This window comes from Saccopteryx leptura, chromosome 4, assembly GCF_036850995.1.
Source record: "Saccopteryx leptura isolate mSacLep1 chromosome 4, mSacLep1_pri_phased_curated, whole genome shotgun sequence".
NCBI lineage: Eukaryota > Metazoa > Chordata > Mammalia > Chiroptera > Emballonuridae > Saccopteryx > Saccopteryx leptura.
In genome coordinates this window covers 190,789,087-190,802,885 of record NC_089506.1, presented here as the reverse complement: position 1 = coordinate 190,802,885, position 13,799 = coordinate 190,789,087, and the positions used below count along the sequence as shown (strand labels likewise).

The 13,799-nt window shown below is 53.9% G+C and overlaps 1 protein-coding gene across 2 annotated transcripts; it reads left to right on the top strand.

Annotated features, from left to right (window-relative positions):
* The first annotated feature begins 9,327 nt into the window (after positions 1 to 9,327).
* Positions 9,328 to 13,311, top strand: LOC136402482 (uroplakin-3b-like protein 1). Of its 2 annotated transcripts, XM_066379950.1 has the most exons (7): positions 9,328 to 9,524; positions 10,197 to 10,297; positions 10,597 to 10,755; positions 11,041 to 11,260; positions 11,816 to 11,892; positions 12,152 to 12,272; positions 13,085 to 13,311. In XM_066379950.1, the coding sequence occupies exons 1-7, from the start codon at positions 9,343 to 9,345 to the stop codon at positions 13,191 to 13,193; spliced, it is 969 nt and encodes a 322-aa protein (XP_066236047.1). In that variant the 5' UTR covers positions 9,328 to 9,342; the 3' UTR covers positions 13,194 to 13,311. The 2 variants fall into 2 exon arrangements, with proteins under 2 accessions (XP_066236047.1, XP_066236048.1); XM_066379951.1 differs by lacking the exon at positions 10,197 to 10,297 and having other exon boundaries at positions 9,394 to 9,524.
* The last annotated feature ends 488 nt before the right edge of the window (positions 13,312 to 13,799 follow it).

The window sequence follows — 13,799 nt, the reverse complement described above, 5'->3', positions numbered from 1 at the left end:
GCCACTGCCGCCGTGTCCTGGCCCACATCTGTCCTGCACACTGGTCTCAGTCTGGATGTCCGTGACTCCTGAAGACAGCCCCAGGATTGAGACAGGAGCCCAGGTTTTCCTCTTTATGTTCATTTGCTGTGAGCCTGCCAGGCGGTCCTGCCCCCTCCCTGGCCTCAGTTTCCCCTCTGTAAAATGAAGGAGGGTCTTGAGGCTCCATCAGCACAGACACTCCAGTCCCAGCTCCCCAAAACCCTGCTCCCTGTGGGTGACGCAGACTAGTTACCCACAGGGAAGAATGTGTTGCCCTTGACAACCTTCCTCCTCCTTGACTTCTCCCTCTTCAGGGACAGAGAGGAATGTCCCATTAATCATCCTGGCCTCCCCCTCCTCCCCTCCAGGCCCCTCCCTCTGCTCCCTCGCGGAGGGGCCCGAAGGCCCCAGCAGTAATTCATGACTATCCAGGCTTAGCTTTGTCTTCTCAGCCCTGTGCATGGAGTCCTGTCCCTGTCTGAGGCCTAACTCCACGGGACCAGGGCAATGGGAGAGTCCCCAGGGATGGCTGGATGGGGATGGGGGCATGGGCAGGAAGGGTGGGGAGCTGAGAGTGGGCTCAGGTCATCAGACGTCTCTGGGTGCCTCTTCCACATGGAGTCCTGTGCTGGACACACATGGGGGTGCAGATAAACCGAGCACAGAACAGAACAGGGGGAGGGAACTGTGATGGGGCAACAAGACAGGCTTAGGGTGAGGGTTAAAGTTAAGGTTAGGGTTAAGGTTAGGGGAGAACCCAGGGGAGGCATCTGACCCAGCCTGAGGGTATGACTAGAGTGGGGGTCACAAGGAGGACTTCCTGAAGAAGGTGGTGTCTGGGCACAGCAGGTTTGTTGAGGGCTCGTGTGTCTGGGATGAGACAGATGTGGAGTCTGGAACATCAAACGCTGGAAGGCATGGCCTGGTGTGGGAGGCCCTGAATACCACCCAGAGGAGTTCAGCCATGCAGAGGATGTGCAAGTGGGGTGGGGCCGACTGGGTTTCAGGAAGGCCTCTTTGGTGGTGGCCCCGGTGGAGTGAGTGGCAGGGAGAGCTGAGCAGAGTAAGGAGGTAGCCTGAGTGGGGCCTTGGGGGACAGGGTCTCCCATGAACACCCCCCAGCTTCTCCTAGGGTGAGCCTGAAGGAACTGGGGGTGCCTGGTAGAACTGGGTTCCTCTCCCCCAGACAGGACCACTGCAGGCAGGCAGCACCCAGCACTGGGTGGCCCTGGTCCCCTGGACTCCAGTGCCGAGGGTTTCTGAGATTCAGGGAAACTGAGGCATGGAGCCCTTCTCAGAGGGCCTCCTGCACAAGTCAGGATGGCAAGGGAGTTTAGAGAGCCTCCTTGCTGTTACCATGCTTGGCTCTCCTCTGGACGACTATAGTAGCCTCCTCACTGGGCATCCTAGAGTCCTTGCCCCTGTACCCTCCTCACTGGGCATCCTAAAGTCCTTGCCCCTGTACCCTCCTCACTGGGCATCCAAAGTCCTTGCCCCTGTACCCTCCTCACTGGGCATCCTAAAGTCCTTGCCCCTGTACCCTCCTCACTGGGCATCCTAAAGTCCTTGCCCCGGGACTGGGTTGCATTGTGTCCTCCCCCCCAAATTCATGTCGATTGGGAAACTGTGAATGTGACATTTGGATACAGGGCTTTTGCAGTTAAGATGAGATCAAACTGAGATTAGGGTTTGTCCTAAACCCTATGTGACTGGTGTCTCTATAACAAGAGGGAAATTTGACCACAGAGACACACAGAAGGGAGAACAGCGTGTGAAGATGAAGCCAGAGATTAGGGCACTGCCAAGGAGCCCCAAGAACGGCTTCAACCCCCAGAAACAAAGAAGAGGAAAGGAGGATTCTTCCCCATAGCCCTCAGAGGGAGCAGCCTGTGACACCTTGACTTTGAACTTCTGGCCTCCAGAATTGAGGAGATACATTTTTTTTTTATAAGTCACTCCGTTTGTGGTCCTTTGTCACAGCAGCTCCAGGAGATGAATATATCCCCCAGCCTCAATCTGTTCTCTCCACAGAAGTCTGGGAGACCCTGGCCACATCCTTCCTCTTCTCTAACCCCACATGTTAGCTCTCATCTCTTCCAGGGTCAAAGACAAAGTTCTGACAGTGACTTGCATGGCCACACACCACCTGTCCTGCCCCTTGACCTCACCCTCTAATTAACCCCCAGCCACTCTGACCCTAGCAAACCCACTGAGATGCTCCCTGCTTGGTCCCATGGTGGATTGTTCCAAGGATGATACTGGCATTTCCCCTATCTCTGTGTGGATGCTGCACTTCACTCTACGTGGTGTCCCTTTACCCCCCTTGAAGCTGGGCTGGCCTCTGGCTTGCTCTGGCCGTAGAATGGGGCTGCACTGATGCTGTACAACTTTTAGGTCTAGCCCTTGAAAGGCCTGACAGTTTCTATTCTTGTCCTCTTGCAGTTCTTACTGCCATGTAAAGAAGCTTAAGCTGGACCACTGAAAATGAGCAACCTAATAGACAGAAAAAGATGAAGATCAAGAGAGAAGGGAGGAAGATGGAAGAGAAAGGGGAAGGAAGGAAGAGGACAAAAGGAGAGGTCCAGCCAGCCCTTAGTTGTTCCCGTCCCTCAAGACATGTGAATGAAGCTAAGCTCCCAGCTGGATGTAATCACATTAGTGACTCCAGCAGACACCATACAGAGCAGAAGAACCACCCAACGGAGCCCAGCCCTCCTAAAGAATTGCTAGAGATGATTAAATGGCTGTTGTTTTAATCCACAGAGCTTTGAGGACATTTGTTACACAGCAATAGACAACTGACCCTGGGACCTTCACACCTGATGACCCCTCTACCAATAGAGCATTCCCACAGGGGTTCCCACAGCTGGAACCCTCCTGGTTCATTCAGGTTATGTTTATATGTCACCTTGTCCGGGTCCCATGATCTCTCTCCCTAAAATAGCCCCCTCTTCCATACCTCTAACGCAGTGATTTTCAACCTTTTTTTTTCATGGCACAAACACACACTAATTACTAAGGTCAGTGCCCTTGACTAAATACAACCATTTTCATCTCATGGCACAAATAAATTAGTTACTAAAGAAGAAGAGGTCAGGGCCCCTTTTTCTTTAGTAATTAGTTTATGAGTGCGTGAGAAACAAAGGTTGAAAATCACTGCTCTAACCTACTAGTTTTTGTTTCTTTGAAGCCTGTATCACTACCAGACATTCTGTTATACCTGTATTTTTTTTTAAAGATTTTATTTATTCATTATAGAGAGGGGAGAGAGAGAGAAGGGGGGAGGAGCAGGAAGCATCAACTCCCATATGTGCCTTGACCAGGCAAGCCCAGGGTTTCAAACCGGCAACCTCAGCATTTCCAGGTTGACATTCCATCCACTGTGCCACCACAGGTCAGGCTATTTTTTTTTTTTTTTTTTTTTTTTTTTTTTTGTATTTTTCTGAAGCTGGAAACGGGGAGAGACAGTCAGACAGACTCCCGCATGCGCCCGACCGGGATCCACCCGGCACGCCCACCAGGGGCGACGCTCTGCCCACCAGGGGGCAATGCTCTGCCTCTCCGGGGTGTCGCTCTGCCGCGACCAGAGCCACTCCAGCGCCTGGGGCAGAGGCCAAGGAGCCATCCCCAGCGCCCGGGCCATCTTTGCCTTGGCTGTGGGAGGGGAAGAGAGAGACAGAGAGGAAGGAGGGGTAGGGGTGGAGAAGCAAATGGGCGCTTCTCCTATGTGCCCTGGCTGGGAATTGAACCCGGGTCCCCCGCATGCCAGGCCGACGCTCTACCGCTGAGCCAACCGGCCAGGGCCTATACCTGTATTTTTTAATTAACTCTCTGTCCCTCTTAAGCTGGATGTCAGACTATGTTTATTTTCCCTGAGGTACCCCAGAGCCTGGCCTGGTGCCTGGCATAGAGCAAGGGCTCTGTGATGACCTGCTAGAGAAATGAATGGATAAAATGCCTGCCTTTTTCCCAACCCTGACTTCTCTGGAGCTTCTGCCCATAGCCCATGCCCACATGGTCCTTGTACATAGAAGACTCTCATTAAACTGTGTGTCAGTTGCACTGAATGTAACAACTGAAAAGGTCTCGGTGCTCTGACCTCCAGCTGCCCAATACCCAGGTAGGGAGATGCAGGCCCAGAGCATGAAGGACACGGATCAAGGATGAGCCAGGGTCACTTGCCTCCTGGTCCTGAAATTGTAAGATTTCACTGAAGAGAAGCATTCACCTACTAAAAAAGTTTCTGGTTTATGATTCCATGTGTATGAGGCTTTAACTAGATTAAGGAGGTGGTGAGCTTCCTGTCATGAGAGGTGTACAAACAGACTGGGAAAGGGCGAGACCACAGAGCAGTAGAAAGATTCAAGCCCAGGGCAAGGTTGATGAACTGTGAGGTTTGTCCCCCTTGATAATAGCACAGATGGGATTTTGTCAGGGTCGGGTGGGTTGCCACCAAACTTGTGGAAAGGGAAGAATTAGGTCACCTGCAGTTCCCTTCTCTGCCCAGACAAAGTCCCAGGCCACAAATCTGGGGCCTCTCTCTGCTGGAAAAGGGTGAGGAAGAGCCCTGCTATGTCTCCCTGTGCACCTCCTAAGGACAGGGTATAAAGGTTGTCAAGGAGCCAAGGCCTTGTTTGCCAACACAGGGTTGGGTGGGCCTTTGGAAGCCTTTCACTTGCTGCCCTATGTGAGGGGATGAGTGGGAACCCCACCCTGTCCCATGAGTCACCCTAAAGGTACACAGCAAGGTAGGATCTTAGGAATAGACTATATTCCCCAGAGTCTGACATGTCCCTCCTCACCCTACGCCACCTTGGCCCCTCTGGGCACCCTGGGCCCACTCCCTACACACTGGGATTCACTGGGGCTGGGCACATCTGGACCAGGCAGAAGGGACACAGCAGGGAGGCTGGCTTCTGCTCAGAAGCCATGACATTCTGGTCATCAGCCTGATGCTATAGAACAAGACGGCACCCGTGGGCCAGCTGGCCAGATATACTGAGCAAAAAGGGGGTCCATATTAGCAGGCAAAATAATTATTGAGCACAACTATTGTGCCGGACCCCAGGCTCAACTCTGGGGATAGAGGGGAGAACTAAATAGACCTGATCCCTGCCCTCAGGGAGTTACATGGAAAAAGGAGTTATTCACCAAATAATGATCGAGCTAACTGGTGACTCCTGACGTAAGGGATCGTTTGTCCTGTGGTACAGCAAAACACAGTGTAAAGTTACAGTGACCAAAATGGTCTGATACTGATTCTTGTGGAAACAGATTTATCCAGGGTGTGAGTCAGAGTCTGAAAACTAATTTGAAAACACACACACACACACACACACACACACACACACACACACACACACACACACATGCGCACACGCACACACACACACACATACACACACACACACCACATACACAGCAGGCACAAATGTCTTCATGACCTTTGAATTTGTTTTCTAAATAATAGCAACTCTGGTTTCTGGTGTCCACTCCTCAAGACAGTAACAATAACAGTCACTTTACATAGCTCCTCTCCCCTCTGAGCTGTGCCAAAGCCCCAGCGCTGGCCCAGGCTAGGAAAATGGCAATGGGTGGAGGTGGGGTCTCTGGTCTTGGGTCTACCCTGGTCCCTTGGCTGTTATCATTTCTCCAACATTGTGGAACTGCTGGGTGTGGCTTACTCCTGCGAAGTTCAGTTATCCTCCAGTGGGAGCCGGACCCCACCCCGGACTAGCTGGCCAGGCCCCTGTCCGGGACTGTGGGAGGGAGCACCCCCCAGCGTGGCTGAGTGTTTGTCTGCTGCCTGGCTACAGTGCTGTCACTCGCGGCAGCTCCAGGATGCATGCAAGACCAAGGGGGACCCCAGGAGCCCTGTGGGTCTGGGAAGAAACGCTCACACCAAAACCTGAGGAGATAAACTGGGCAGCTGGTACCCTGAGCAGGCTGTGGGTGCAGACACCCCTGATACTCACGGGAGGTCCGTGTGGGAGAGGGGACTTTGAGGACTGCCCATGTCTGTGGCATATGATAAAAAATGGTATTTCAAATCAATAAGGAAAAGTCTGATTTTTCAGTATTTTAGGTTCCTTCAGTATTTGGGGATTTGGGGTGTCTTTATTGAACCATAGACCCTTGGTGATTAATTCTACCTCCAGCCTCTCTCCCCTCCCTCCCTGGATGTAGTTTCAACCCTCTCATTACACCTTTGGTTCCCTTGGCAACCAGTCCCCATCCCGGGTTTTCCAAAAATCACTTCATTCATGTAAACTCAGGTATAGTTGAAAAGGGCCTGTTATGAAAAACTAAAAGTATCCATTTCCCCTTCATTACTCCAGAGCTATTTCAGGGAACAAAAGATGCCCCTTTAGGGGCCCTGGGCTTGGTCCTAGAGACAAAGGTGCTTGGTCCTACAGACAACCCCCCCTCAACATGTATCCTAGCTGTCACAGGTCACTAACTGATACAGGCACACCCCGAACTGAGGGAGGGGCAAGAGCAGGCGAGAGATGGGCATGAAGAGAAAAGTTAGCAATATAAAAGCAGCTAGCCCTGGCCGGTTGGCTCAGTGGTAGAGCGTCGGCCTGGCGTGCAGAAGTCCCGGGTTCGATTCCCGGCCAGGGCACACAGGAGAGGCGCCCATCTGCTTCTCCACCCCTCCCCCTCTCCTTCCTCTCTGTCTCTCTCTTCCCCTCCCACAGCCGAGGCTCCATTGGAGCAAAGATGGCCCGGGCGCTGGGGATGGCTCCTTGGCCTCTGCCCCAGGCACTAGAGTGGCTCTGGTCACGGCAGAGCGACACCCTGGAGGGGCAGAGCGTTGCCCCTGGTGGGCGTGCCGGGTGGATCCCGGTTGGGCGCATGCGGGAGTCTGTCTGACTGTCTCTCTCCGTTTCTAGCTTCGGAAAAATACAAAAAAAAAAAAAAAAAAAAAAGCAGCGAGCAGCGCTGTGCAGAGCAGCCACGAAGCGTGTCACACTTTGAGAGGGAAGCTTAATCACTTGCTCCCACATTAAATGCAGAAGAAAAAGGGAAAAAGAGTCTTGCCTGAGTCTCAGAAGATGGGCAGTTGATTTCCAGCTATGCTGCTGCCCTGCCCAGGAAGTCCCTCCTGGCTGGGGCTGGGTTTTTTCATCTGCATTAATGAGATTAAGAAGAATGCTCGCTTGCCCTGCTCACCTCTGGGGACCTGGGGAGAAGATGAGTCCCATGAGCAAGAATGAGCATTCAAAAGGATGCAGCAGCCCTTCCCACTTCATGATGTCTGCTTTCAACTCCTTTTCAAAGGTAGAGAGAGAGAGAGAGAGAGAGATGTAAATATATATATTTATTAATATATTATATAAAAAGATGTAATATCTAAAAACCTATTATATAAGCACATATATGTACATGCACATGTGTATATATAGATGTGTTAGCAGTGAAATGGAACCAGGTGTCACCTTGGTCCTTGAGTTCTGGCTAAGAAAGAATTCAGAGCCAAGACTTAAATACATGTAAAAGTTTAGTTAGAAAGTCACAGAGGTAGAGGGAGCCCACCGTGGAAGTGAGCCAGCTGGGCTGCACGGGCTCTGGAAGCAAGTTACAGAGGCAGAAGGAGGGCCCTGGAGCTTAGGAAAAAGAAAGGCAGAGAGACTGCGCCTGGGGGCAGCAGAGGCCCCAGAGAGAGGGGCAAAGGGAGGGGAGTGTGGACAGAAATGAGAGGGGGAGGAGAAGGGAGCTGAATCCTGCCTTGAGAGTGCTTATCTGGAGGTCTCAGGGGAGAATCTGAATAGCCTGTTCATCAGCGTTCCAGGTGGGTCCCCTCAGGGCCACGGTCACTGACTGATCGGCACCAGGGCAGAGGATCATCAATCATCGCGGCTGGTCTGGATGTCCACCATGGCTCTGTCCCACCTGGTCTTGCTGCTTCTCTGGCCTGGAGCTGAAACATAACTGAAGCCTGGATGCTGTCTCTAGTTTGACCCAAACTCTGTCTCTGTGGCCAACAGACCAGAGACTCTGCTTCCAAGATCATTTGGTGCAGGCCAGAACCTCACTGTTTTGAGGGCTTAATACTTAAGGGAGTGGACATGCAAAGGAGGCATGAGGCCATTCTTGGGCCCTTTTTCTACTTGCATGACTTGTGATATGCCAAGGGAGGCTCCAGACCACATGCCCAGTGATATGAAAGGTCAGGGGGTCTAAATCGCATGACCAGCAATATGCTAGGGGAAGAAAGGTCATCCTGGGGGCAAAGTCCCACCCTACAATTGTCCCTTGCTAGGCACCTGGGGCTTTTCTGCCCTGGTGACCTTCAATATCTGGCCTATGGTTCCTACTTCGCATGCCTAACTGTAGACTACCGATGTATAGAGAGTAACATAGTATATGTATAGTAAATCTATCTACCTAGGAGGGAGAGGATCCAGAGCAAATGCAGCAAAATATTAACAATTGTAGGATCTGGGTGGAGGCTATGTATACTGACATTCATTGTACTATATATGTTCTTTCAACTTTTCTTTAGGTGTGGCCATTTCTGTAGTAAAAAGCGGGAGGGTTAAAGAAAGACCTTACAAGGACCTGGCTGGTTAGCTCAGTCGGTTAGAGTGTTGTCCTGATATGACAAGGTTGCGGACTTGATTCCCAGGCAGGGCACATTCAGGAAGCAACCAATGAATACACAACTAAGTGGAACAACAAATAAATGTCCCTCGCACTCCCCAACTTCCTCTCTCTGTATTTCCAAAATCAATAATAATAATAATAAAGCCCTGCAGGGCTGCAGTCCAATCCAGGTGCGATAGGGTCAGTTCACGCTCTGCCCGCCTGCCCTGGGCCCTATCCAGGAATCTTCGGTTACGGAGGGATTGTCCTGTCCTGGCAGTGGCCACAGATGGAGGAAGGGGAAGCTTGCCTTTGGGTGTGATCCTGTAATTTGGGCTCTGGCTTGGCTGGCTGGGTGACCTTGAACAAGTCCCCTTCCTCTCTTTAGATTTCATCTAGAAAACTGAGGGCAAGTCCCTTCTGCACAGGAGGGCTATGGAGAGCGCTATTTGCCAGGCTGGGGGCTGTTTGGACAAGAAGATTTAACAGCGTGTGGCAGGACTGTCCCTGGGTTGCCTGGACCGGGGATGCCTCCTCTCTGTGGCCCCTCCTGGGCCAGGCTCTCCTAGAGTCGGGGTGGGGGTGTCCAGGCTTGTCTTGACGCAGCAACTGATTTGTCTTCTTCAGACCCCTCCCTGGCGATGCCAAATTCATGAGGCCAGCAGATTCTGCCCCCAAACCTGTCCAACCAGTTGTTTGGGATGGGGGGGCACCTGGGAGGGGCAGCAGAAGATGCCAGAAGAAGCCTCCCCCAGCCCAGCCCAGAGGAAGGAGCTCCGGGGCTCTGGATGCTGCAGACAGACCCTTGGACAAACAGTTGGAGGTTTGTCCCATGGGGCTCAGTGGAGGACAGTCTGGGCTGTTGATGCCACCATTGCTGCTGCTGATCTGCCTGAGGCCAGGGACAGGCCTGGGTGAGTAAGAGTGAGAATGGGGCAGGGTGCTCGCTGTGCCCCAGGCTTCAGGAGGACAGACCTCCCCTCTCCCAGCTGGCCCCCAAGCCTCAAGGCGGGGGACTGGGTCCTCGCTCTGGGGGGGTTCGGAGAGACAGCCCACCAGAGAGGTCACAACACTGACACCTATCCCCCACTCCAAGACAGGGAAGGGAGTTATGCTTCCTGTCTTTCTGGGCTTTTCATCTCCGTGTACCCTGAGCCCACTCCACTTCTCACCAAATGGTTCCCTCCTCCCCTCCTTGCTCTCCTTCCTGTCTCTGAGCAAAGGTTAAAAGAAATCTACAGAGACAACCCGGAAAGAAAGCTCCTTGAGGGAGGCCGCAGGCCTTGTTCACCATGCGCTCTTAACCTAGGGGCTCAGAGGTGCAGTCTCCCCATCTCTGCGGTTCCCTGCCTTTTCCCTTGTTAAGCAAACCTTAACACTTGCTGTATGCAGTGTGTACTTGGCCTCAGAGGTAGAACTGGGAGCTCAGAGAAAGGAAGGTTCTAGCACCGAACCTTAGGAATTGAGTGGAATGAAATGGAAATGAATATAATTTGTCTGATTTGAACCAAAAAGGGTGGTGGTGGTAAGGGCCCAGAGACTTGATAAAGGCTCACCTCCTTTTTCTGTGGCTCTCTGGTATTTAGGCCTCTAGAGAGGAGGAACGCCGCTCTCAAGGGGCCCAGGGAGAAGTTAGGGGTTCTGCGTGCCCCCTTCCCTGGACTCTGCCCATCACAGGGAGACCTAGGTAGGGCAGGGCCCGACGGGCGCCCCCTCACCTCCCACAGTGCCCCCCCTCACCTCCCACAGTGCCCTCCACTATAGACTCCCGAGGCAGGGGCTGGGGCTGGGCTCAGGCCACCCACCCATGCCGCATGGGCACAGAGTTGCCCGGGAACCCTCCTGATTAATGCCTGAGCAAAGCTCCTCGCTCAGACTAGGGCTGTGCCTTTCCCCTCAGATTGGGCTCCCAAGATCATGTTTCCCGCAATCTGAGCTGTAGGGGCTTGCTTTTTGGCTGAGCCTCTTGTCTCTGACCCCGGCCAGCTCCAGAACGCATCAGCTATGTGCCCCAGCTCGCAAGTGCCACTCTGGCGGGGACACTCACCCAGTCCACCTTCACACTGGAGCAGCCCCGGGGCCAGTTCGGCCTTCTCAACATCTCTGACTTTGACCCCATCTGGCTGGTGGTGGCCTACAGCAACGGTGGGAGCTACTAGGCAGGCCTTGGGTTTCCCTCTGAACAGGGCAGGGGCGAGCCAGGAGCAGGAGGGCGGGGGCAGTGCGGGGGGGGGGGGGGGGTGCTGCTGGAGGTGTGGCCAGGGGCTGTCTGACCTGGGGGGATGTGCTGGAACCCTGCCTGTGGCCTGTGGGGTCAGATGAGCAGGTCATACATTAGGCCTGGGAGCCTGGGGGGCTCCTGAAGACTGGGGGTGAGCCAGCCCCTGTTGTCAGAACCACCATTACCCATTGTCTGACCCGAATCCTCAGCCTCCCAGAATGTCGCCATTCCACAAAGGGTGGAGGACATCCCAGTCCCTGCCGACTTCCCCCAGAGGGGCTACTACCTTACTCTGATGGCCAACCGGGCACTCTATCCGAGTAGCCAGCCTGGCAACCAACTCCGGGTCCTCCGTGTGGGCAATGATACCAGCTGCTTCCCAACTTCAAGGGGCTGCAACCACCCCCTGCCAGGCCCGGGTCCCTACAGGTGAGCAGCTCTGCCAGGCCCTGCTGGGTTGGGTGTGCTCCTGCCTGTGCTCAAACCCGAGTCTGGGGCAGCTCCCACCTGGGTGCCTGGGTTCTCTGCGTAGTTCCGCGTAGGAGGAGACCTGGGTGATTTCTGTCTTTCTTGAGCTGAGGGTCCCCTGACTTGAGCCACTGCCCCTCCGGGCCATTTAAATCCTGCAGATAGAGTCTCCCCCATCCAGGCAGGGTGTGCCCCTAGGAAGGACTGGCCCCTTGACCTATCTCCCCTCATTCAGGGCTTAATTCACTAATGTTTAGTGCTGGGGGATACAGTCTACTCCACACACATTTCCCAAGTGAGAACACAGGCTCAGAGAGGGTAAGGGATACACCTAAGGCCACACAGCTGGGAAATGTCATAGCTGGGATAGGAGCCCCTCCAGGTGGGCTCCAAGGCTATATTTAAGCCCCAGTCCCCACTCCCCCACCTGCCAGGCCCTAGACAGATTGATAGGTACCAGGGCCACGGATTCAGGATGCAGGGACCCTCACCCCCAATGCTGGATCTTCTGTTCAGAGTGAAGTTCCTGGTGATGAGTGACAGAGGACCCGTGGCTGAGACAGAGTGGTCCAGTGACATCCATCTGCAGCAAGGTACGGCATCTGATGAGCAAGTCACACAATAGGGCTGGGGGGCTGGGGAAACCCCCAGGACTGGGTGTGAGCCAGCTCCTGTCATTCAGGACCACCCTTCCCACCTGTGCCTGCAGGTACCCCTCCCCAGCCTGGGTGTGGGCTGGATGACCTGGACGCTGTTCCAGGTCCCCTCCCTTGGGTCAGATTCTCTCTTTCCTCCCTGCATGGCCTGCCCTGCTTGCCTGTGGGGGCCCCTCCTGTCCCTCCTGCCCCTCAGCTGAGGCTCTCCAGGTTACCCCTGGGCTCCAGAGCACGGGGGCCGTGGTCATCATCGCCATCCTCTCAGTCCTGCTGGCTGTCCTCCTCACCGCCCTCCTTGCCCTGCTCATTTATACCTGGTAAGTAGACAAGGCAGAGACTCGCCAGGTCCCTGAGAGGGGTGAGGACCCTGACCTATAGCCCCCGCCCAGGCCCTCAGCCCAGCCCCCCCCCCCCTTGCTAGCCATGCTGGAGTGGCTTTCCCTGAAGGCCAGACATGGGTAACAATTATTGAGCTAGGAATCCCCAAGGTTCCAGAACCTCTTAACTTCTTCCTACCTTGTTCCTTTCCTTGCTACTTGCCCAGGAGGTACACAATTTCTGAGTGGCCACCACCTCCCCCTGGTGGCAATAACTGGAATTGTGAGTGGGGGCGGGCAGCAACCCTCCAGCAGGGAGTCACCAGGTGGAGGTGAATTGCTTTTAGGTCAAGCATTAAACTTTGCCTCAAGCTTTTCATTCAGAGCTCAGATGCCGGGGTCCTGGTGGAGAGGGGGTGCCCGCAAGGCCTCTGAGAGTAAAAGGAAACCTACCCCTGGGTAGGATTTGGTGAGGAGAGAGGGGGGAGGTTCTTGAACAGGCAAGGCCTAGCTCTGATTCCCAGCTTAGGAAATGGCTGTATCCTTAAGGTGTTGATTAGGAAAGACAGGCATCCTAGGGTGTGGGGACATAGGAGGGGAGCGTGGGGCTGGATGATGACAAAGGCAGAGAGGGGAGAGCTGGCTTTGTGAAGTTTAGGGAAATAGTCTTGTTCCCTTTGGTTAATCCAGCTGGCCAGTGGAGCCTGTTTCTCCAGCATTCCAATGCCTAGAGCTCCAGTTATTTGTCAGGGGACTTCAGGCCCTATGTCCATCATTCTCTCTCACTCTTGCCTCCTTGTCCCCTACCCAAGCTACGACACCTGTGAGAGCACCCCCATTTCTGGAACAGGGGCATCGGTGAGCATGAGAAGATATAACACCCACCACATGTTCAGCCCTCGAGCTGTGAGAGGCTCCTGAGTGGCTCCAGGGGGCTCCCATCTGCCCCTCAACCTCCCTGGTCCAGGCTGCAGAGCCTGGGACGAGACCATGTCCTGCAGTGTCTGGAGCTCAAAAATAAATGCCTCCAACAACCCCCTGTGCACCAGTGTCGCTGTATTCCTGGCAGTCTCCTCCCCTGCTGTCCCCAGATCCTCTGAGGGGTGGGGGTTCTCAGGAGGATATAGCACAGGGCTGAGGTCCAGGGTCCTAGGCTGACTAAGCCATCTAGGGCAGGACAAGCTTTTCTTTAGGCCCCGGTGTCCCTATCTATAAAATGAAAATGATCACACTGCCTACTGGGCCACGGTGAGTCCAAACCAAGGAGGTGAATGGGCTGATCCGATCTTCCTGTCTGACACTTGCTGCCCCCTCACCCCCAACGTCCTCCTGTGGCCCCTCTCTCCAGCTGGCCTCTCCTCCTGACTGGAGGACTGGGAGCCATTCACCTTCACTTTCTCCAATCTTTCTTTCTTTTTTTTTTTTTTTTTTTTTTTTAGTGTGAGAGACAGGAAGGGAGAGAGATGAGAAGCATCAACTCATAGTTGCGGCACTTTAGTTGTTCATTGAGTGCTTCTCATACGTGCC

Bases quoted from the DNA above. Each gene is read 5' to 3' on its own strand.
- LOC136402482 (XM_066379950.1), top strand. From the start codon at position 9,343: ATGCCAGAAGAAGCCTCCCCCAGCCCAGCCCAGAGGAAGGAGCTCCGG. The intron at 10,756-11,040 runs GTGGGAGCTACT...CCGAATCCTCAG, and splicing joins GGTGGTGGCCTACAGCAACG to CCTCCCAGAATGTCGCCATT. The intron at 11,261-11,815 runs GTGAGCAGCTCT...TCTTCTGTTCAG, and splicing joins CCAGGCCCGGGTCCCTACAG to AGTGAAGTTCCTGGTGATGA.